Raw genomic sequence first — 25,585 nt, 5'->3', positions numbered from 1 at the left:
ACGTGCAACAAGAAATACACAATTGAAAAAGTGAACATAAATTTTTTGTCTACCAAAGCACACTGTCCCCTGGAATAGAATTTTTTATTTTCAGCGTCATAATACAAATAAGGCCTATGGCCAAACCCGTCTCGGCTCTGAAGAGCCCTTTGAGGCAAGTTATAAATACTGGGATGGAATTGTATATCGTCTTGCCCAACTCGTTTTCTATGTTCATTCATTTCTGTAGGTGAACTATACCCAATGCTAAAGGGGAAATGATACCATGCCCCCCCCCCCACTTGATTTGTTACTTCAACTCCTTGGTAGAACTAAAGTCCTGTCAATGGAGCCAGCCTTGTTCTCTATTCTTCTTGGTCCTGGAACAAACCATCCTCTTCAAGTTGCAATAGATTGGGTGGATATTATCTTCTCAGTGCTTCCTCCACTTCTTCCTTCCCATATTTTCCAAGGTCTCAGTCTCCTACAATTTGAAAGTTCCATCTTTCTTCACCACTCTATCTTTCCCATTTTTTTTTCCTAAGAAAATGAGAAGTAAATTTGACCATATTCTTACTTATTCACTTGTATCTTTTTATTTTCAATTAATAAACCATGTATAGTTACAACTGAGCACAGGAAGTTGGAACAGAGTCCAATTTCATGTTGTGATATTTAAACATACTAAAGCATTTGGATAACGTGACCTAGAAACACAACACATAAATTATTCACTATGGACACCAGTAAAATGGAGGAGTGGGACACAAGAAAAATGTTGACTAATTCTCCACTCTTCAATTCAAGATATCTTTCACAATAAAATCTGTGATAATCAGATTTGTGAATTACACTCCACTGTAACACCTTGAGAAAACTTAGTGGTAGCTGGTCCAAGAAATAAAGCACTTAGCATGAGAAAAGAAGGTTTAAATGAGTAAGTGAATAAAATGAATGGATCAAGTTAAGTGAATCAAATTAATTGAGCCACTACACCATAATGGCCTGCTGGCTGTTCTCGAAGTAATAACTTTAATCAAGTCCCAGTAGATATACAAACAGGCAAAAACTGTCTTTCAGAACTTATGAAGTTATGTCCCTATCATTTGGTGAGCTATGGAGGCCACACTCAAACATTTCTCTCTCTAACTATTGTGATAGTGCATTATGTTTACGACGCTTGGCCTTTATAGATGAGATTCTCACCTTAATATCATATAAGATATTATAAGCTCATATAATATGCACACAAGAACATGTGACTACTTTAAATTTATATTTTCATCTATGCTGCTCTTCATTATTTCATGATATTACAAAGTATCTCAGTGAGGGGGAGGAGGAAGAAATAGAGGAGCCAACCTGTATGGACAGGATTCTTGCCTTAATATGACTTCTTTTTTTCACCACTTCCTTCACAGGCTCCAAGCTCCACCTGATTGCCATCCCATTATTCACCCTTGACAATGGCTTCAATGGTTGTCACCCATCCTAATCTAGTTACATTGGACATTTCTAATTACCTATATTTCCAGTGTTATAGGGTTATCCCAACTCTCCCACTTTCTTCCTTAAAGATGCAAAATTTTTGGTCAGTCCCCAGTATAAAGCTCTGTCCTCACAGATTCAGATGAGTAGATTCCCAAGCTCAGTGGTATGCCATCCTTTCCCTCTAAAACTTGAAGGGTGTGGTAGGGGTGGGAAAGGTGGTTCCATTGCTATGGGAATGGCACATACCAGATAGAGAGAAATGACAAGGGTAGAGGGGTACACCTTACCACTTACATCTGATTATATCTACTGCCATGATTCCTGTTATGTTCCCAGTACTACAGTCTAAGTGGGGCAGCCATTTCAGGTTTACAGCATCCACCCCTCTAAACACAGGAACCACATCCCATCCTCATTCTTATATTTTCATTTCATACTTTGTCTTTTTGTGTTTTCAGCAGTGCTATTCATAAGTCACATCTCTGCTGCTTGAATATGGCACCTATCCAATGCAGTTGTCTATCAATGTTCTGCTCAATGAATTAGTACTGGTATTAATATAATTTCATGTATTTTACAGACTGATATGTCATCTTCCATCAATGGGTACAGTAGACCAACATTTCAACTAGACATAGCAATCCTTTCTATTATTTCATGTTTATTTCCTCCCTATACAGTTTCAGCATTTCTTACTTCTTCCTCCTATCTTCTACCCATTTAATATTTCGGTTTTTGTCACATTCATTTTCATTCCTGCTTCCCTGAAATATTCATTTCATGCACTCTTCCACCTAATTTCCTTTTATTGTCTAAAAAGATTGATCATCTGCATAAGCAATTTTCATTATACATTTATGTTGTTGCTATAAACAGGCGTGGAGACTCACTGCCTTGTTCTACCTTTAATTTTTTCTACCTTTACTGTTACACTTCCATCCACACTCAGATATGCTGTTATTAATCTGTGCTCCTTGCTTGTGAAGTAAAATTATTATAGCATTGCACCATGGTTCACCTAATGTATACACTAAGTTGAGCTAATCTAGAGTGAAATTCTGTCTTTGCATAATTTTCCCTGGTTCTTTTTTTATTTCTGACATTTTAGAGTGAATGTTACTTTTTCACTTGCCACTTCTGCAATTAACCTTACTATGGTATCAGTCAATCAATGTGTTGCCTCTGGTCTGTCTTACAGAAGACAAGAAAACTGGCAATAGCCTCTGGGCATGACCATATTTCACTTAAAGAAGAGATGTGTTGTTGTCTGGGGATTGTAAGTGTGGGGTATTGTAGTACAAGGTGTTGTGTCTTCTGTGCAGTGGTTGCATCTGGGACAGTTTGAATTTGTAGCCAGGCCTATTCTCTGTTGGTACTGTCATAATGTGTGATTCTTGTCAAATGTGGGAGGGTATTTTCTGTGGGACTATATGGGGGTTGTTGGAGTATTAGGTTTGTGTGATTTGGATGGTATGTTGTGGTAGGTGTTTGAGTAGTATAATGCTGGTGTAGATTTTTTGTCGCATTGAGTTGTATTGTGAAAGGTGTATTTTATTAAGAATTCTGGCATAGAATTATGTTCCTACCATTTTCATGTGATATTCTATTGGGAGGATTAAGGTTTCTATTTGTAGGTGTCCAATAAGGGTGGTTTTGGTGTATCCTGTTACTGGTATTTGAAGAGTACTAGTAAATCAAGATTGTTAAAAATCTATTATATTATCATTCTATGTAAATGTTTCCATTTCCACCTTTCAAAGAAATCATGAGCTGCCTTCTTTACAACAGCCTCCACTGTTTATCTAATTCTCTTATCTTCTACATAGTTGTTTGATCCATTCTACACTAATTCCCTAAGGATATTCAGAAAACTGGAATTTTTATCCTTTATATGCTCCATGTAAGAGCTTCAAATCAAATTCAACCTCAAATTTCTCCTTATCCACACAACTTATTTTCTTCTTGGTCTAGTTAATTTCTTTAAGCTCTGAAATTGAATTTTGCAGTATAACCTGTCATTGTAAGAACCTATATTTACTTTATTTATTACAAAAAACAGTGCTAGCTCTGATGAAAGAGTATTAGGATGGTTTGGACACATGTAAAGAATGAGTGAAGAAAGATTAGTAAAAGAGGTGTGGAAGGCAGATGTGGAGGGAGTGAACATGAGGGGACGACCGAGGATGAGATGGATTGATGGGAGTGACAGAGGTGTTGAACAAGATGGGAATGTCTGTTGAGCAAGGAAGGGAGGAGGTAGAAGATAGGGGTGAGGGGAATGGCTGTGCATAGATGATACTGTGATGCAAGGAAGAGAGGGGATGGGGGGTTACGGTGTGGTTATGTGTGAATATTTTGTCGCAGCCCGAAGGGATTTCTCCCCATCTTTTTTTCTGCATGATGGGACAGAGAGGGGGGGAATACCAATTAACCCCTTGAGTATCGGATGTGTGTTTTGCGACACCTGCGTGTCACAGCTGAGTGCACCCGCCAGGAACTGAGCGTGCTCCCCATGACATGCACACGTCACAGTTATAAGCTGTGTGTATTGAGGGCTCTCAAGGCCTCGGTTTCTGGGTTATTTCTACCCACGTGGTGGCAAGTGTCTGTGTTTACAAACATAAGGCTCCAGCCATTCGTGGGACGGTTTGAAACGTTTGTTTACATAAGGTTGATGGGTCAGTAACGAAGGGGTTAAGTGAAGTGGCCTTGATGTGGATGTGCTGTGTCCTGCTGCATTGCATCTGACCCAGGGCAGTGGCCCTGATACAGGGATAACCCATCATCCATGAGGAACTAAGATGAGAGGGAGGTTAGGGTGGTGGATGGGAGTGGATACTTGCATTTTGAGTTGGCTACCTCCCTTGTAAGGGGGAAAAAGCTCTTGGTATATAGGTAGATAAACAGATTTCCAAGTTATATTTTACTACAAAAATAACTTACATATTACCTTTTACCTTTTCCAAAGAATAATTGTATCTGCAGCTTTGTATGGAGTGAACTTGGAATCTAAGGGATAAGCAAAAGTCTAAATGTGATTAAGATGAAGTATTTGAGGAATATTTTAAGTGAAAAATGGAGTGAAAAATCTGGATGGCAAGATTAGAAAGCTGTTGGGTAGAGTCGATCAAAGACACCATTCTTTGACAGTGGAAAGGCTAACTGAAATGGCTGGCTTTGGTTTAGTGTGGGAAATAAGTTCTCTATTCACACACAATAATGCTACAGTTTAAACATTATCATATTGAAGGTCACAATGGACAAGCAAAATGACTGCCTGAAGTAACTACTCTTGTCATCAAACTGTTGTCCCTTGGGAAAGAATAAGAAAATAAAAGAAAAATCAGGAGGTGGTCAACCTGTGTGCCATTATAATATAAATTTGGCTTCCATTCATTCTATTTGAAAATAGATTATTTTGCTATAACACTATTACATAAAGTCTCCAGAAAAGTCATAATTATGGCTCACCAGAAAGGAGTTGTCTGTATTTGAGATGAAGTGTATGGTGGAGGTTACAAGGCTAGTGAGAAATAACATGAAAAAAAAAAAACAGGCAGATAGGGTTAATCAAAGAACACTTAGATGGTTTTGGACATATGGAAAAAATGAGGAAAGATAAGTTACCCGTTTCTCCTGATGAAACCCAGGTAGTTTGCATCTCTGGATTTGTTACAGAATCTCAGTGTTGCAACCACAAATATATTATTGGTCCCCAAGAATTCAGCTTTTAGGTAAACCCTGCAGTTCTGTAGGATCTTCCAGAGTGCTAACTAAATTAGTACAGTATGTAGTCAATCTCCTTGGCCACTCCTCAGGCGTTATTATACCATATTTGTCGGTGTGGCTCTCTTCTCTTTAACCAAGAACCATGGTCTTCTGGACTTTTATAAAGTTCAGGAGAGAACTGTTGATATTCCTGGTTGTAGAACCATGGAAGCCAATATGTACTTCAGTGCCATTAACCATAATGAAGATACCCAAAACAAAAAGTGAGTCTTGTGGCAGGCACTGGTCAACTACACATTCAAGCTTGGCATACCACATCTCCATTGGTTCGGCCCAACCAGTAGTAGGTGTAACCCTCACTAGTGATCTTGCTGCTGCCTGGTCTTCTCATCTCTGAGAGAGCCACTATATCAAATCTAAGCTTCCTGAGCTCTACCAATAAAAAGGGGGTCAGTTCTCCTGGGAGAATGAATGTTCCAAGCACCCACATGGAGAGCCTGCTAGAGGTTCACCCCAGGCCTGGATTGACGAGTTTATGCCTTATTTGCAACACCTCAGTACCCTGTATAGTGGGTTTGACTATTTTGATTTGAGGAGGTTGCAAGCCCATCCCCACTATATATATCTTAATATGATTGCCATGAACATAAGCTTGTGAATATTTGTATTGTAGTTATCTCGCCTCCTACGAATCATAGGAGGTAAGATGATTATGTTATATTTTTCTGTTACACTGCATTGAGAAACAAAAACCATATGGTGCCATCACTTCAGGAGCTGACTTTATATCTTAACCTTCCATACCCTCTTTTGACTACTCTTTACAGGAGAAAAATACAGAGAGGGGAATTCCAAGTGTCCTCAATCCATCTCAGTCACCTTATGACAAGCATAGGAACGATGACAAGATTTTTAGCTCCACCACCAGGACGAGTTCATGGGAGCTGCATATAAAGGTGAAAATAAAAAGCAGTTTCTTCCAAGACGAGTTCATTCAGGTAAAAGGTACAGAGGTAAAGACTCACAGAGTCTACCAATTCGCCCTGCAGAGTTGAGGGGAGCCCAGCCCAGCCATGCCTCTACTCCCACCAGTTATGCTTTTTCCTACATTCATGTTCCTCCAGGTTGATGATGATGACAGTGATGGAAATGATGATACAGGAGTCTTCGTATACAACAGCAGAGGAATATATTCATCTTCTTATTTGGGGGAGGTGGATTTTTTTTTTTATAATCCCCACGATAGTGGCAGCATACAGGATGACCTTTATAATCTCTTCTTACATAAGATCTATTTACCAATCACTACATTTGCCTGATGATTTCAAGCAGTTTTAAACTTCATACCACTAGAAAACTAAACACTGGCAAACTTTATAATCAAACTTAAATATACAGTTGTGTATAACAAAATCAACATCAAAGATTATGCACATTCTGGCTATACTTTGGACTGAAGCAAGTGGCATTTGAGAGCCAAATTCAACTTTCACCTAATACTCTAAGATGATATTAGAGCCCCCAACTGTGGTGGGCTGATGGCTGGGCCTTCCCCTTGGGTGCCTGATAAGGAGACAAGATAAAGTCACACTGCATTATGACCCGATACAGGGGTCATGCTCATACATACGACCCAGCTAGGGGTCACCTTAACATGATCCCAGTTAGTATCAGGCACAACATTGTACAAAAATGAGTACAGACCAACTGACATTCAAAAACAAAAACAAAAGAGAAAAAAAATATATATATATTCTGTATATGGGGAGAATGGATTAAATCCTTCACCCCCTACATACTCCATCCTACCTACTGCAACTTACTTACTCCCATCCTATGCATGGTACAGTGCACTCCATTTGGCAGCAATGGTTGACAATAATAAATACGACTCCCTTGGATGGTCCAAGTGATCTTGCTGGACAGGCTTTTGCAAATAGATTACTTTTGGAAAGCTTAAGGATTTATCAGGAAATGGCAAGTTGGGCAGGATTCCTTCATCAAATTAGGGTAATGCGGTTTATAAGAATAGGAAGTTTCTGTAAATTTAAGGGCATAACAAGGAAAAAAATATTTAATATACCAAATGAGACAGGACAAGGGAAGATTGAAATAAACTTCCTTAAAAACTTCAACCATGTCCACAACATGCAATCACTTGGCCTTGGATGATGATGATGATGATAAACACAAGGACGCTTCAAACTAACACTTCATTGAGGTCTTCTCCCCACTAAAGAGACACAGGGCTTTGTACTTGAAAACACACTGTATAAACACTGGCTAAACAGTGCAAAGCTACTCAACAAAACATTGCATTTGGAGTAGGAATGAAGCCATAAAAGTAATGGAAAATAGGTCAAACTGAGCCCTAGAAGAGGAAACCTGAGAGTGGAATTACAGCACTTTGACATAGTACTGTAATTTTAACTATTTGTAGTAACAGTATCAATAGTGAAAAAAGTGATAATAAAAATAAAAATAAATTCGATCAACAAACAATAGACAGTGGTGGTCTGGTAATGCCTCTGAATTCAACATAACATAATGTATTAACTACAAAAAATATATAGATTATATAATGGATGTTTAACAAAGCCTTTAACAGCAAACTAATGCTGATGCTATGACTTAAAGCCAAGGAAATTCATGGTATTTGGAGTGTGGCCTTGGAGTTAATATCCAAAGCTGGGCTATACAATGAAGTATTGAACCAACCACCACTATACAATCTTGAAGAGCTAAATGCAGTGAGCAAGGATTGGCCTCTGTAATCTCCTGTGTCTGGAAGCCAACTTGAAAGGTGGTATGTCCCCTCCCACTGCATAGATTTTATGGGGGAAGGGGATAACATAAACTTTGGTGGTCACCCCATTGTATGGTTTCATGAGCTATCTCAAATGCAGTCAGTGGCCAAGTTTTAGGTGAAACTAACCTGGGTGTGGTTTATCTTTCCTGGAGGAGCCCAGCTAAAAATGCCTGACTGACACATACCCAAACAGCTATAAACCAGCTGATAGTAGTACTGACCTTTCCTAAGCTGAGTCAAGGCAATGATGGCAAATGTAATTTCCTTGCTGATTACATGTGGAAATTTATCATTAGTTCTTCAGTATTTTAATTATTTCTTGATATCTTAAATCTGAGAAGTCACAAACTGGTGTACAAAAAACACAATGGCCTAAAGAATGAGCCCATTCCTCTTTACAATTGTGGTCAACAAATGACAAATAGCAAATGTGAGAAATGTAAAGCATCTCGATTTTTTTTTTTTTTTTTTTTCCCACAACACAGTTGTCCGAGACATGATTCTGTATATTTTGAAAAAAATATTACCATCTCAATCTGCATTTGACTTTGGAAAAAAATTCCTTCATATTCCAGTAAATATGAGCAAGTTGGGGTGATCTTGTCTTCAAGTCTCATGAGTTTTTACTGGTCTGAATAGGTCAAGTTCAAGATGTGATAGGAAATGCATCACAGACATGTAGTCCTGAAAAGTCAACTCGAGTCAAGATGAGTGAAAACAAATGTCAAAACTATTTGAAGCTGGAGGGGGGGGGGATATATGTATATATATATATATATATATATACACCTACATACATACACCAAAAGGCCCTTTCCCCTTTACTAGGGGGTTAGCCAAGTCGAAGCATATATTCATCCTTCACTCATCACACAACTATCCAAAAATTTGTTGTCCTCTCCATCATGGCTCCTTGTGGATAAAGGGTTGTCCCTCTATATATATGTGTGTGTGTATACAGTATGTATGCATGTGTGTATATGTATATATATATATGTATATATATATGCATGTATATATATATATATGTGTATATATATATGTATATATACACACACACACATACATATAATGATAATAAATAACAGTTTAAGGCACTGCCATAACAGATATTGAACATTTGCCAAAATGATGATACATTTGCCATAACCCTGACTGAGCACTTACCAAACAACAATTAGAAAATTACTACAAATTAAACATTTACCAACTCTGACTGGCCATTGTAGCAACTAGACTTATTACTTGTTTTAAACACATGGCTGAAACCAGAACTTCTGCAAAGCTAAACCTGTGCTGGTATCCAAATATAGTATCTACTTTTCAACCCAAAGTTTCAACCATCCAGACACCTGCCAGCACTGCAATCCTGTGAACCAATCCTACTACAGATACCAACAGTAATCAGGATTGATCTTCTGCCTTTGATCAGTTATGTATTTCTGTTGAGTCTGAATGAACCCACACATTCCACTTCACAAATGCAATATTTGAAATATCCCCACTGTACAAGTAAAGCAAAGCAAATTACAAAACATGAAAAATTAATCATCAGAAAATACCCTGTGAAGCATCTGCTAGCACTGAGCTCTGTTCTCTATATACTAGCCTTGATCTGCTAGTACTGAGCTACTTTTCTACATACTCTAGCCCTCACTTGCTAGCTCTGATCTATTTTCTACATATACTAGCCTTTCTGCTAGCACTGAGCTATTGTTCTAATCATTACTAGCCTTCATTTTGGTCAGAGAATCCTTAGCATACTTATACCATCTGGTTTGGACTTGCTTTAAATGAGTAATTCCAGTATACATATATGGCAAGTGGTTCCCTTATTTAGATTTAATATTCCCTTTGGCAAACTAAAAACAAAGTACTGGTACTCTGAGTCTTGGATACGAGTCTTCCTGCCTTCAACTTATAACTAATCTACCAAGACCTAAAGGTTGAATGAGGAGTTACTGATGGCAAATGAAGGGGCCCTGAGCCTAAATGATAGTGTTAACAAACAGTTTTGAGTTGCCTAATTCCAAAGGCCCCTACACTACTCAACTGTCTGTCTGTCTGTCTGTCTGTCTGCTTGCCTGACGCACTGGACTGAAAGACACAAGTAAACTAGCATATAAAGAAAGTTGTCCAATGGAGGTCTGCTGAAAAAAAAAAAAAAAAAAAAAAAAAAAAAAAAAAAAAAAATCCATCACAGATATCTAAACACAAAAACATATATAGTAGGTATGGCCCCACCTCTACAAATTCTTGATAGCCTCTCAGAGAAGATTGGAGCGTCCCTGGGCATCCTTGCAGTAGCTGTGATAGCTATTGAGGACACAGCTATGGCATTCCAGTTACAGCTGACAACACATCACTTTAATGACTGTGACATTTACTATAACTGCTGAGACATAACTGTAATTTCCTCAACAACCGAGACATCCTTGCCAGAGCTAACATTTTTGTACATGCCATGACATACACGTAACAGCTGTAACACATTAAAATAGCAGACACATCCCTGTAATGGCTGACATCCTATTAACAGCTGTAACATCCCTGCAATAGCTGTGCAATCTTTGTGGCAGCTTTAGGTTCCATTTGAGATCATGAGGTGGACTACAATGGTACAACTTTCCTTTCACAAGTGCAGTAATGACCCGAGCTTTCCAAACAAGAGTCTACTACATTTAACACCACCACTGTCCTTTGATTGTACTCTTGTGCCAGGTGGGATTACAATAACATGGCTGTGGCCCTCCTCTGAAAATGGTGATCCATAAGTTCCTCCTCACTTTCCTCTTTCAGTTTCCCTTCAAATCACAGCCAACACAAAATGTGTTTAAACACTGTCCAACACTTCAACACACTGTGTAACAAGTTTCCGTCACTAATCACTATCACATCACACATCATTCTGAGGTTCTTGAGGAGATAACACACCAGGACAGAGGAGTTTAGGGATTCTATCGGCGGCCTCAGGGGCCCGCCTTTATTCGTTTTCGTGGTGGCCCTATTGGGGGTATTTGTTGAGTGGCCAAAGCTCTGAAAGCTTCAGCTATAAGATGTGGATGACTCAGTATCATAGACTTCCAGCCTTGCGTTTCCATAACATCAGTGGCATGCCTGCAACAGAAAATGGTCAGGTTTCAATGGTATGCTTAACCAGAGTGCATTCCTGGGAGAAAAAATTATCAGTGGGAACTCTTCACACACCTATCTATCATTATTATAATCTGGCTAATTTTATTTTGTGAAGAGAAACTATACAAGTACTCCTCTAGCACATGTTCCTCCCTCAGGTATACATTATACAACTTCACTAACCATACATACATACACATACCAATGGCTTTTTCCTCCTTACAAGGGAGGTAGCAAAAAAACAAAGGCATAAAATCCACTCCCACCTATTCCATCCCCACATAATCCACTCCCATTCACCCCCCTCTTTGATGTGTCATCCCTGCATCTTGCCCACAGTGCCTTCCTGTCTACCCAATCATAATCCTTTTCCAAACCCATAAAGGCCCAAACAATCCTTACCTTTTCCTAGCTTTCTCACATATCTGCCTTCCCACAAAAATCTGATCCATGCAACCCCTACCTACCCTACACTATTCCTCACCAATTACTCCCTGTTCCTTTCCTAATCCTCTCAATCATAAGCCTTCCCAACTACACTCAACAAACTGATCCCTCTGAAACTATTACATTCACACTTGTCCCCTTTTCCCTTGTAAAGTGGAACTATACAGGTCTACCCTCTTTTACACAAACATTAACCCTCACCAGCCAGTCCATCTTCACTGTACCTCCCTTTTTTTTTAAACACTGCATGACACCCATCTGACTCAGGTGCCTTGCCTGCTCTCATCATTTTAATAAATGCTTTCACTTCATCTTTCCTTATCTATCTTCAATTTTCATCATTCATCACGGTCATTTTCTTGGTGCTTCCCACTACAACTACCTTTCCCTCACTATCCTCCTTCACATTTAGCAACTCATTAAAAGACTGCCCATCTTCCTCTTACTGTCTCTTCCATTATCATCTCTCCATCTGCACCTTCACCTTTTCTTCTCTACTTGATTTGCCTCCTCTTCCTCTCTTAATTTCCTTCCAAAACATCTTTTTATTACTTTCAAATTTTCTCTCACTGTTACCCCATTTCACATCTGCTCTCTTCTTTGCCTCCTTTAATGCTTTACTTCTCTTTTCTTTGTACCTCTCATAAGATTCTCTCATCTTATTTTGTAACTAATCTGTGAATGTTTGCTTCTTCTCTTCTACATCCTTGTTTGCTTTATCCTCCCACCACTCACTACCCTTCCTTCTATTTTCTCCCATCCTCCTTGTTTCACACACCTACTTTGCACACCTTGTGACTCCCTCCTTGAACCATCCTTATTACTCCTCCACTCCTAGTTCTACTCTATTCTTCACTCCCTCCCACTCCTCTCTCAGCTTCTTGTACTCCATTTTGGTAAGAGTCAAATTCTCATGTGCAGCACTGGCTGTCATATGTATGATTCATAACACTACTCGCATTATAAAATATAAAGTCACTGCTGTATTACTCATTCTCTTTTAATCTGAGTAATAATAATTACAGAAAATGTGAAACCAATTCACAGAATCCAGTGGTAACTCATGTAGAACTGCAATTTTTTTTATAATAAAGACGCTGACACCAGCATACTTGTGTACCCACTTGTGCCTCATGATGCCTACGTAGGTGTCATCATACTGAAGTGGTTAAGCAGTTTACTCTAAGCACCTCCCAACCTTTAGTCCTTTTCCTCCTTCTCCATCTATCTTCCACTCTCAACTTAGCTTCCACCAAAAAATGATCTGATATTTCCCCACTCTCTCTCCCCTTAGAACATGTACATCTAAAAATCTTCCAATTCTTCTCCTGGTCTCCACTTTGTAATCCATTAAAGCCTTATCTACCACCCTTCCATCCACCATCCTCTCCTATGAGTAATAATGCTTGACTTTCTTCCTAAACACTGCATTTGCTGTCATCAACTCTAAAGACACATCTCCACCATCAACTCTCCACTATGATTTTTTAAACTTTACACTTCCCAACCACTGTCTATTGGTTCATTTCCTAACCAAGTATTAGGATCTCCCAATACCACTACAATGACATTTCTCCCTAATCCCTCTATGCACTCATTTAAATCTATCCAAAAAGCTTCCATTTCCTCTACACTCTTCTCACTACCTGGGTCATGTGCACTTACAAATACCCATATTTCCCTTCCCAGTTTCACTTTCATCCACATTAACATTGAAAAACTTCCACTCCACCACACGTTTACCTATCTCTTCACTTACTAGTATAGCCACCCCTTCTCTCCCTTGTCCTCTCTTCACTTCTAACACCCAACTCCACTCCCAAACTCAAACTTGTCCCTCCCTTTCAACTTAAGTTTCATTCACTGCTAACACATCATCTTTCTTCTCACATACTGCCCATTTCTTCCCTTTTACTTTCATCTGTACCTCATTCATGCACATTAAAAGACCCAAACCTTAGGGTTCTGGTTGGAAAACTCCTCCCAGGCCCTCTTATACCTTTGCTCCCCCCACTAAACAAAATGTCCCCTTTGGGGCTACAGAGAGTAGGATGCCTAGTCCTATCCCTGTCCTGTTTTTGTCGCCTTTTATGACTCAAGTGGGGTTGGCGAAAAAAGAAAATGAACATTCAGAGAAGTGGTACAGAACAGTATTAAGAGTGAGGAGACAGCATAACCACTCCTACTCATTTAATCCCAACATACTTCACTCCCATTCACACAGTCACACCCTTCCCCCTCTTATCTTGGGTCCTCCTGGAGAGGTCAATATTAATGCAGCAAAACACATCTCTTCCACAGCAACATCAATCATCCCGAGCTGATTCATTTCCACCATTTCACCTCCTCATCCAATTTACAATAATCTATGTAGTAGAAGAGCCTATACATTTGAGATCATTTAATAACATCTAGCAATTAACTAAAGATAACCAATCATTTGTATGTTAATAATTTAAAAAGTTACGATAAACTTCCTTAAAAATGAGAGCAATTCCATTACAAGGCAATGAGTATAATTACAATAATTTCTAGTCTAAATAACAAGGGCCTCTTCCACTTTATAAGGGAGGTAAGCATTTAAGCTATGCACCCACTCCCTCTCATTCCACTACCCATTTGTTTCCTTTCGTCACTGCACCTCATGGAAAGAATCATCTCTATCTCCTGCCCATTATCATCTACAGTAAGAGATAAAATAAACAATTTTTAAACAAATCTACGTACGTGTTAATAAATTCAATAGCCTGAGCCCTGAGTTGATCAGCCGAGTGGAGATCTGCGAGGATGAGGACTTCTGCAGCATTCTCTGTACTAAGGTTTGTGCACAATGATTCCTCACACATCACCTTCAATCTCTCCAAAGCATACTGAAATAAGAAAATCCAAAGGTTATCACAATGAGGGCAAACAGGATCCTCACAATTCATGAGGATAAACAAAAAACATGAGAACACCTATATATAATGACTGATAGCACATGTAGGCTTGTGTAAAACAAAATCTAGTGTAATATTTGATAAGTTTGTTGTTGTTTGCTGATGATACTCCATTTGTGGCAGGATCAGAGGAGGGCTTAAGGAAGTTAGTGAGAGATTGGGATGGCATGCAAAAAACAAGCTGAAGATAAATGTGGGTAAAAGGAATGCAGTTTGAGAGAAGTAAATGCCTTGGGGGATTAAAAAGTTATGAAAAATAGACATTTGGGAATGGATGTTACAAGGAGATTGTATGAAGGGGTTACTGTGATGACAGCACTGTGTGGGACAGAAACATGGAACGTAACAGAGGAAGAGAGAAAGAGTTTAAATGTGCTTGAGATGTGGAGGGAGTGAACACAATAGGATGACCAAGGATGAGATAGATGGATCGGCTAAAAGGGGCATTAGTAAAGAGGGGGATGTCTGTTAAGGAAGGACAGGAGAAGACAGAAGATATGGGCAAGTGGAGAATGGTTGTGTATGGATGATGCTGTGATACATGGAGGAGGGCGAGTGGGGGGAGAGTATGTGTGAATTATTTTTTGACACAGCCTGAGGGGATTTCTCTGTTTTCTGCATGAGGGTACTCAGAGGGGGGGGGGTGTCACCAATTAAATGAAGTGGCCTTGCTGTGGATATATGGTGTCTTGCTGCAGTGCCTCTAACCCAGGACAGTAGGCAAGATGCAGGGATGGTCTGTCATCCAGGAGGAGCCAAGAGAAGAGGGAGGGATGGGTGGTGAATGGGAGTGGAGTGTGTGGGGATGAGTGGATTATGCTTTTTATTTTGGCTACCTCCCTTGTAAGGGAATAAAAAACCCTTGGTATATATACATGTAATATTTGATAAAGAGCAAGAGAACTTCAGAAGGTGGTCAAAAGATTGAGGTTATAAGAACATTTGAGGATGATGACTGAGAGCACTATGAGGGGAGGAAAGCAAGTAATTGGGAAAGTCCTGTGTGGGTTTACAAAAAGAATAGGATGTATAAATAAAAAATATTTTGTGAGGCACATATGTAAGAAGTAATGGGTAGGGATGTCACTTTAGCTTTTGGGTAGGGATGTCACTTTAGCTTTTGTGGATTTGGAGACCACCAGTTAGTTTGCTGGCCCTAGTCTCCCCATGTTGGTTTTTGGAGTAGAAAAACATATGACAGGATTGAGCAGAAGGCAATATATGATGTGTTGTGGATGTATGAAATAAGAGAAAGTAGGGGGGTCGCCGATTAAATGAAGCGGCCTTGCTGTGGATGTGCTGTGTCTTGCGACACTGCTTCTGACCCAGGGCGGTGGGCAGGGTGCAGGGATGACCCGTCATCCAGGAGGTGCTCAGATGAGAGGGAGGGTGGGAGGGGTGTGGAGTGTATGTAGGGATGAAATGGGTGGGAGTGTTTTTATGCCTTTCCCTTTTTGGCTACCTCCCTTGTAAGGGGGGAAAAAGCCTTGGTATATGTATGTATGTACACATATTGAAGGTAGTCAAAACCTTTCCAAATAGAAATAGAGCCTAAGTGTGGGTAGGAAAGAGGCAGCCAAGTCAAAAGGGACATCAAATTCTTTTGTTCTGGAGTTTGTGAGGATATGTGACAGTAGAAGGGTGAGAGTAAATGTGGGCAAAGCTAAGGTGATGAAACATACAAGAGGTGGGGGTAGCAGTAGGCTGGATATGAATAATAGAATAAAGGAAGCAATGAAACATGAAAAGTGCCACAAGAGGATGAATGCAAAGGGAACACTGTATGAGGGGTGATTTTGCCAGTGCCACTGTATGGAGCAGACTTGAAATTTGAAGGAGAAAGAAACAGCCTGCACATGTTGAAATAATTTTTTTAAGCATGGTGGGGGTTATGAGGATGGATAAAGTGAGAAATGTGGATGTGAAACAGGGGCGGAAAGAACCAGCAGATCGCGCTGATCAAAGAATACTGGCATGGTAAGGGCAAATGAAAATAATGAGTAAACAAAAGACTGGCAATAGACATGGACCATATGCCAAAGGACCTTTCTGCCTTATAAGGAGAGTGAATGGATTTGAGCACACACTCACTTCTCTTTAATTTGTTTATACATAAGGTAAGGGAAGAGGACTGCATTGTGACACAAAAGAGATAAATCAATCAAGCTGTTGCCCCAGAGCTCTCAAGTAACCGGGAACAGCTACCAGATTGGCCCATACGTCACTAAAGAAAGAAATATTGTGTTGTTGTCTGGGTATGGCTATGGTGGGGCAGAGTAAGATGGAGTATTGGATATCTTTGTGTGATAGTATCTGGTGCAGTAAAGATCACAGGAATATCATATTACCTTGTCTGCAGCAGCTAGTAAATCGTCAGCCATTTTTTCCAGGTTTGCTGCCCTCCCAGTATAGATAAAACGAAGCATCTCCCGTAGCACTTCATGGTCAACATCCTGGATCTCGACACGGTTGTGTTTCCGCTCCTCCATTTCATGCGCAAACATGGCCGCAAACACCGGTGAACGGGCTGGACAAATCAAGTACACAAAATCACATTAAATTAGAATGGAACCAAAACCCAACTTCTAGATTTGTAAAACCTAACTGGCTTTGACATCATATTATTTTGAATCTACAGTATTTATTAGTTTTGCTGAAATAATATTCAAGCTTCTATAAAATTGGCACTAACAAACTAAAAATAAATATCTATATTCTCTAAAAAGCTTGTAAGGGAGCCAGCCAGCCAGGTTAATCCATCACCCACCCATCCCACACCATGTGTATTTTGTCTTAGCTCCTTGTGCATGGAGAGACATCCTTGCCCACTGTCTGGGTCTGAAGCAATGCAACAAAACACAGGACAACAGCAGGTCCAATCAGCCTAAATTGGTTTACTCCAACTGTTGCTTTATGTGGCAACCCTCCCTCCTTGTCTGCTTTTGAGTAATTAAATATAAGGACTTAACCTTTTGGGTCATGTCTATTTATTTACCATTCTCCACTTATACTAATCCCTTCCCTGATCAACACATTCCCTTTTGACCCAAGACCCCCTTCACCACATCCATCCATCTCACATTAAAAAATCTCACCTGCTAATATTGCTTTATGTGCCTGGAATTCTCTCCCTGCGACTGATAAAGTGACATCTGAGAATCTTTGGGACTCAAACAAAACACCAAGATCGTCTGAAAGTCGGCAATCCGGAACCTTAAACTGTACAGCATTGCTTTGCCCTGAGAAGTTCATGCTGTCAGCTACTACCGAGACCTGTTTGAATATAATACAATAAGAAATTGAGTAATAGTAATTATGATTAAATATCATCAACCTTAACTACTGAATAATCACAATCCAGTCTACCACCTGACCATAAACCACTAAACTCCATGAATTTAGTGTGATTTATATCCAAATATTATCCATTATATAAACATCTGCCCCTCACTTTAATGGTAAAAGCAATGTTATCTCGACCTTCACATAATTTCATGTTACAAACATTTCTCACATCCTCTAAAGTATCAAAGCCAGCCCAACATTAACTTACCTCACAGTAAAGAGTGAGTTTGTCATCTGGTAGTAGACCATTTGCTTCGTCTAATAGGAAATCCCTTCGTATAAATTTTTTGAAGCCCCAGTCCTTGCCCTGGACAAATCTGTATGCTCTTTGACTTTCTGTACAGAGGGAAAAAACAAGCATATTTAGAGTGGTTTGAGATATCGGTGGGAGTTCACCAGGGATGTGTCATGTCACCATGGCTGTTCAATGTATACATGGATGGGTGTGAGAGGTACATGCATGGGTAATGGGCTAGGAATTGGAGATAGTTAAAGGAAATGGGGAAAAGTGTGAGATACACCAGTTGTTGTTTGCTGACAACACTGCACTTGTAGCAGGACCAGAAGAGAGATTAACCCCTTACCCAGCAAGGATGAAAGTAAACTTGTCTTCACCCAATTTTTCTTTTTTCAGAGTGCGATTCCAAATATAATGCTTCAAAAACACACACAGACAAATATAATCACTGAATTAGGGCCCTTCTCAGCCATCAACAAGTATACTCATTGAATTGTAAGGTGAATCATAGGTCTGATAGTTGTGTCTTATCCACCTTGGGATGTATTTGTTAGTGATAGGCTATGAAGCAAATGAGGCAGAATCATTGCTTTTGAGCATACACACTCACTATTTTTTTTAAATAAATAAATTATGCCCAGATGTAGAGCTCTGAAGATGAGAATTAATATGAAGCTTCAATTAGAAGCTTGAATACATCAGTTGACAGTGAAAGTTCATCTGACAATCGCTCTTCTCTCAAGTGTGGAGAAAGAGTAGGATTTATGATGGTGACATGTGTCAGAACAAAAAATGCTTCCTCAACCACCATGCTACCCATTCACTGGTAATCCTGGATTATCACATAAGAAAAAAGAGTAAAATTAAGAGTGTAATTTCCCTTTACTTTTGAGTCTAAAGTTGGGAAAAGACAATAAAAAAAGGGGAAGACAAGTTATCTTCAAAATAAAATTTCAAGGAAAATATTGGTAATAGATGAAAATAAAAGTAATTTCCATAATCAACATGAAAAATACTATATATATATATATATATATATATATATATATATATATATAAATGCCGGGTAAGGAAGTTAGCAACAGACTTTGGGAAGGTGTGTGAAAGAAGGTACTTGAAGATACATGTGGGTAAGGTGTTCAGATGTATAAAGGGAGAGGATGGCAGCAAACTGGAAGTGAGTATTAAGGGAGAAAGGCTGGAGGAAATGGTTAACATTAGATACTTGGGGGCAAACGTGGCAGGAAAGGGAGAAGTGGAGGTAGAATGTAGATTGAGAGAAGCTTTGGGGGATGAAAAAGTGTAATAAGAAATAGACAGACATTTGGGAATAGATGCCAGGAATAGATGAGGTAAGTCCTGGTTAGGGAAAAAATTTGTGCCCAGACCAGACCTGATCCCTCAGAAAGTATATATTTCCCACAGAAGTCTGACACAAATTATCCCCTTTTAGTCCGAAACTGATGACCTACTGTAAATTTACTCATGCTGACCACAAGAATATATATCAATGAAACACACACTGATAAAAGAAATGTGATAGTGGGCAAACACATAAAATTTGAAAAACAAATAAAAGTACTTGTTCTTACATACCCATTGCTTTTGTTTCTTCTCTTTTGGCATTGAGGATGGAAAATTTGAATTTGGCGCGCACTTCGGTTTTGTTGGACGAGACAAGGAGTAGATACAGGGAGAGGTAGTCCTTGCTTTCTTCGTCCAAACCTTTTGGATTCACTCTTAAACACCTGGGGGGTGAAATACAATTCATGAGAAATTTGGAAGATTTAAAAAACACCTACACTCAGAATCACGTTATCTGCCCTACTGGATGTGCCCTCTGGCACAAATACCTGCATCAGCTTAGGGAAAACTAGCAACCAGAGACTGCTCCCTTTATCAATTTTCAGCCAGTGACATAGACAGAGTGGGCCACACGACTACAATAAACAACAATCCAAAGCTTCTTTCTTGAGAAATCTATGGAAAGGCCCGAGACCAATATTGGCTGCATGTTTTCAGTTGATGCATAATTACTGACGGTGTAGGGTTAAAATGAGTCAATACTGAACATAAGCCATTTTAAAAGGTACACCATGAAGAAAATTATTTTATTTTTACTTGACTTAATATATTAGATGCTATTATGAGAGACAGAGGGAGGGAGAGATGGGGAGAGGGAGAGAAAGAGAGAGTCTTGCAAATCAGGCAATTTCCACCTACCATTTTAATTTATCGTTAGCGCCTGCAGAAAATGTAGACGATTTTAGAACTTCACCCATTTCTTCTCTACAAAAACTGAAGTTGTTGATTGTCCACATATAACTGAACTTAATTACTTTGACCTAAATTAAAGGAAGAAAAAAAATATATAAATATATATTCAGCACATGGAGAAATTAATTGATAAACCTTTAATATAATTCTAAAACTCAAAAAGATTTGCACAGAATTATTAACATTTACAAATTTAATTGTATTGAATAACATAACTTTAGTTTGGTTTGATATCAATCAGTTGCAGTTTGTTTCCCCACCTTCAAATTTTGACAAACTTGAAGGAGTTTCACAGGGGAAAACTGCCGATTATGTGAACAAAGCATTAACTACTTAAAATACATACCTGGGTGTAACACCAGTTCTCTGCCACTGGTGTATTGTTCTCTGGGGGCAAAGGGGATGGAACCCTTGAGACTGACATGCTGACTCCACCTGATGATACGTGGCCTGCTCCGTGTCCAGTGTGTGCGTGACCTCCTCCTCCACCTGAAGATGGAATGAGAGATGGATTAAAAAGTTAGGTCAGTCGCTATGACCTGAGTCCAGTTCATTGTCAAAGACTCAAGACTGGCATGCAAGGTGGAACGAGCTGGACTGGACTGGCTTAATGACGTGGACAGACTACTATAACAACGGGAATGAGAAAATGAGACTAAGTTCAGACTTCCTGCTGAGAGATAACAGAGAACTTTAAAAGATGTATTCTGCGGGTGAGTTGACAGAAAGGGAAGCAAGACAGCGGGAGTTCCCAATTATGAAACAAGCTGCCGTGAGATACATGAGAAGTGCACTATTGCATAAGGACTAATAAATGTAAAGTGTAGAAACCTTGATGCTGCCAGCTTGAGGAGATTCTATTATAGGAGTGGGGCGGCCGGTGCCTACCGAGAGGTTGCGGGGCGGGGGGCGTGTGTGCCTGGTGGGGGCGCTGCGCCGGGGCCTGCACGGCACCGCCTCCACCGCCAGGCAGTGGTTGGTGTGGAACCGCGACGGCTGGATGCGCCGGAGCGGCGACAACTGCGGCAGGAGCAGCTGGAGCGGCTGCAACTGCGGCAGCTGCTGCTAGAGGTTGAGGTTGTTGCGGCTGATGAGCTTGCGGCGCTGCTGCGGCGGCTGCGGCGACAACGGCGGCGTGAGGCGCAGGCTGGTGGGGAAGTTGTGGCTGCGCGGCTGCAACGGCTGCAGGAGCTCCGGGCACGGCAGCAGCAGGAGGAGCAGCGGCGGCGGCTGCTACGGCGGCGGCAGCTGGAGCGGCGGCTGCTGCTGCTGCTGCGGCAGCAACGACGGCGGCGTTAGCAGGTTGAGGTTGCTGCGGTTGCGGATGGGGCTGGTGAGGTTGCTGCTGCTGTTGCGGGTTGGGTGGGGGTGGTGGCGGCGGCGGGGGGTTGTTTGGGGGCGCGTGACCCAGGGCCCCTGACGCGCCGCCGGAACTCACACCCCGGGAATCCACGGTGGCGGCTGACACACACGCCCCACACCCAACACGATCCCCTGCAACACGGTCCTGCAACACAAACGGCACAGAGTTAGTTGCACGTCACCTGCTTCCTGCCAAACACAAAAACCAACAACCAAAACTGACCAGCCAAACCAAACTCCACGACGACAACAACAAACAGTTACGCGGAGGGCGGGAAGCCTGCCCCAGCTCGAATACCCGAGCATCACTCATCTTGCGGGGAAAGGAAAAACGGACACACCACAACAGAACTACCACACTCGTATTTCTCATAAAAGATTAGTATATTCATGAATCTAGGCCCTAAAAATTTCTATGGGCCCGAAGCGTGGTGGCACAGTATTTGACGTACCCGTACTATCCCGTCCCCATCTACAGCGGTGTCGATAACACATGGCATAATCCCCGGCCTTCCTAGTCTGTCGATGAACGATGTTATTGTTATACATTCTAACACATTTTCTTCTGAATCACGGTTCTCACATGACATGCGGTACTATGGTTAGAGGCGTGAAGTGAGAGAACAACCTACCAACAAACCAAATATACATAATGACACTGGAAACGTAATCTTGCACTATATCAATTGGGTCGTAACATCGATGTGCAGGAACCTATACATTCTATCATTCCTATCAAAATTGCTATGCTTGAGCCTAGTGCTGAAATTCCCACGTCAGTGTCTACAGAATCACAAATGGAAAAAATACATATACAAAGGTCAGCATTAGCATGCAGACACGTGTTTGAGTGCTCGCGCGCGTATCTGTAAGTATAAGAGTTAACTTACACCCACATCATCACATAAAGAACCCAGCTTATATTCGGATAAACCTCCCAAGCACAAACCCACATGCACGCACTCACAAATGCATGTAAACACGAGAAGTGCGCACACAAAGGAGAAGACGGAGACAGCACACCTCTCCTCACACAGAGGTGATCGAACGGGAGCGAGAGGGGAAGGGGTGGAGGGGGGTGGGTGGGAGAAGGCTACAATGACAAAGATGAGGAGGATGGATACGGATAGCGAGGACCAATGCGAGGGAAGTCAAAGACGCTGGTATTAGTGGCGTCAAACATGTACTCTATATATGTATTTGGGGGGCAAGCGCATGTTTCGGTACGTGTGGAACGAGAAGTTAGGGTCATGGCCGTGGTAGCAGGGATGGGGTGTTGTGAGCTGGAGCAGGGCACCTGGGTGGTTGTAGTGGCGGGCAGGAGAGGAGGAGGAGGAGCCGCTGAGGCTGAGGGTTTGGGAACGCGAGGTGAGGTGTGTGGGGAAGGAACAATGAAGGCGAGGGTGGCGACGACCGGAGGCCAAGGGTGCGGCGAAGGAACGGGCGAAGACGCTGATGAGTGGAAGTTGGAGGGCAAGGCGGGACCAACCCGAGGGTTGAGGGATGATGGAAGACAAGACCAGGAATACGGTCCGTCGGGCAGAGCGAGGTTGGTGACCTTTGTGGGAGAATGGACCTGAGGGTAAGGATGATGATTACGGGGTTGGGAAGACTAGGGATGGGAATCAGTTCAACAGACGGTCACGGGCAAGCTCACGGTACCTTAGATCTTTCATGGACGAGATAACCCAAGCGCACAAGGAAGAATGGAAACAATGACGATTAGGTGAAAATGTATAAAACGTCAATTAACTCCAGATATGAATACTGTGTGTGTGTGTGTGTGTGTGTGTGTGTGTGTGTGTGTGTACATACATACAACTCACTGAAAGTGATGGCAAGTTGTGTATATTGTTTTCTTGAGATTATTTTCCATATGCCCTAACCATTGAGAAATGATATCCCAAGGGTCTTATACCCGAAATGGCGATCTAGTAAAAATGGCTACCTACTGTGAAGTCACAAACCTCCTTTCAATGAAGAACAAGTCCATAGTAAGGCATATCGAAAATAATAATTCAACACTTTCAGTGAGGTATACACAAGAGAAGATCTCCCATATAATATATATATATATATATATATATATATATATATATATTTATCATATATATATATGTGTGTGTGTGTGTGTGTGTGTGTGTGTGTGTGGTTATTTCGTTTTGCTTTTTATCTGCTAGTTTCCTTTTTTTCTGCAACTGACCCCATATTGGACCGAAAGGTCGCCAGCTGGCATATTTTGATATATGTAAATGACATACGTGTGTGATAAACGAGAAGGGAAGGAGAGGAATGTGATGACATTCATCGATATATTAACAAACCGTGATGGTTCCCTCGGTCAAATAAAATCGCTTGGCGTCACCCACAATGCAACTAACCGAATCACGTCGCCGTGTCGACGAGCTAATGGTGAGAAAAATGACCCGCACCCTCCAACCATGTGCTAGACGGCGGCGTAGCTTAAAATCCGGGGTGAAGAAACTCCGGTTCACCGGATGCACTACAGTAATGCCGAGATGAACACTCCTAAAACGAAGATGGGCAGAGGGGTGAACATGCTGAGGGAGAGGTTGGATGGTGGCGAGGTGAGGTCGAGGGAGACGGGTGACGTAACTGTGTACTAGCGGGACGAACCAGAGCACCAGTCAGCATTTGCCACCCTAAACAGCCTCGGCGTTGTGGTTTGGTGAGTGCTACAAAATTATTAATGGCAAAATGCATTTCAATTCCATATATGTAGATTGTGTGAATGTCATACTACAAGGATGTCATTCAAATATACAAAATGTTTCTGGTTTGTGCAACTGCCGGGTGTATGCGGAGGACACAGAGCGAAATGTTACATGCCTTACAGTAATCATAACACAGCTGTTTACCTAAACACTACTGCTGATTGTTAAAATAACGATACACTTGTTTGCACTTGCCTTTCACGATAAATACCACAATATGAAGTAGATCATAGATGCAAAAGTCGAGGGAGTGGGGGGGGGGGAGAGGGGAGGTCATGGTTCCTGGGTCTGTGAGATGGTCTGACCGACATCGCTAGCAAGGGAGTTCGTGGGAGGAATGGAGAAAAGCCGGATGCGTGGGACGCTCAAGTGACGCTACCCTCAAACATGGCGGACCGCCTTATATATTCTGGCCTTGCTGACACCATATGTTCTTTATTATTCAGATGTTGATCATCTTGTCCAGTTGACATGGCCACATTTACTTACAGTGAACCGATCGACCCATCCACCTACCCAATGCATTCATCCCAAGGCGATACATACGGCAGAACAAAAGTGAACAATTTCACCTTAACGGGTACCTTGCTACTGCATTGTCACCCTGGCTCAGTAATACACAAAACTCTAATGACGAAAGTGCAATATATATTGTATAGGAAATTTAATGTCACTGGTTGAATCATAGTTATGTACGGGTCAGATTTAGTCACAAATACTGGTCATATTTTAGCAATTACCCACTGAATGAACCCTGTGCACGCACCTACTTCGTGCCTGTTGGCATTATGAAATTCTGGATTGCAAGTGGCTGAGGACTGTTATGACAAAGGGAATGGGTATACCCATTATTCTCTACAGCAAACTACCGACGAATCGAACACGTCTTTATACCATTCTTTCTGTCATGCTACTATTGTACCAGGTGGAAAGAAGAGTACTGCTGGAGACCAGTAACGTGCAGAACACATCCCTAAGAAAACTTGAGTTGGATATTTTGTGAGAATAATGGACTTTGCAACTCTCTCTCTCTTAAAAACAAAACAAATAAAAATAAAAAAGGAAGGAGGGAGATACACAACCACAAAGGGACTAAGGT

At 41.0% G+C, this 25,585-nt stretch overlaps 1 protein-coding gene across 4 annotated transcripts in view; it reads right to left on the bottom strand.

Moving 5' to 3' along the window:
- Positions 1 to 6,172: 6,172 nt before the first annotated feature.
- Positions 6,173 to 25,585, bottom strand: part of rdx (BTB/POZ and MATH domain-containing protein rdx) — a 375,601-nt gene continuing 356,188 nt past the window's right edge. For 2 of the 4 annotated variants that reach the window (XM_076187015.1, XM_076187011.1), the window contains exons 2-10: positions 21,221 to 21,896; positions 20,736 to 20,878; positions 20,336 to 20,457; positions 19,709 to 19,860; positions 18,083 to 18,210; positions 17,625 to 17,802; positions 16,878 to 17,056; positions 14,318 to 14,460; positions 6,173 to 11,125 (exon numbers count right to left, since the gene is read on the bottom strand). In XM_076187015.1, the coding sequence (XP_076043130.1) occupies positions 10,978 to 11,125; positions 14,318 to 14,460; positions 16,878 to 17,056; positions 17,625 to 17,802; positions 18,083 to 18,210; positions 19,709 to 19,860; positions 20,336 to 20,457; positions 20,736 to 20,813 (1,128 nt within the window). In that variant the 5' untranslated portion in view covers positions 20,814 to 20,878; positions 21,221 to 21,896 and the 3' untranslated portion in view covers positions 6,173 to 10,977. Of the gene's footprint in view, positions 11,126 to 14,317; positions 14,461 to 16,877; positions 17,057 to 17,624; positions 17,803 to 18,082; positions 18,211 to 19,708; positions 19,861 to 20,335; positions 20,458 to 20,735; positions 20,879 to 21,220; positions 21,897 to 22,203; positions 22,357 to 25,585 lie in introns of those variants that run through there. The other 2 variants (XM_076187013.1, XM_076187012.1) reach the window with 2 other exon arrangements.

Source organism: Oratosquilla oratoria, chromosome 6, assembly GCF_046742065.1.
Source record: "Oratosquilla oratoria isolate Oo_2021 chromosome 6, ASM4674206v1, whole genome shotgun sequence".
Classification (NCBI taxonomy): domain Eukaryota; kingdom Metazoa; phylum Arthropoda; class Malacostraca; order Stomatopoda; family Squillidae; genus Oratosquilla; species Oratosquilla oratoria.
This window is presented reverse-complemented; position numbering and strand designations above follow the sequence as displayed.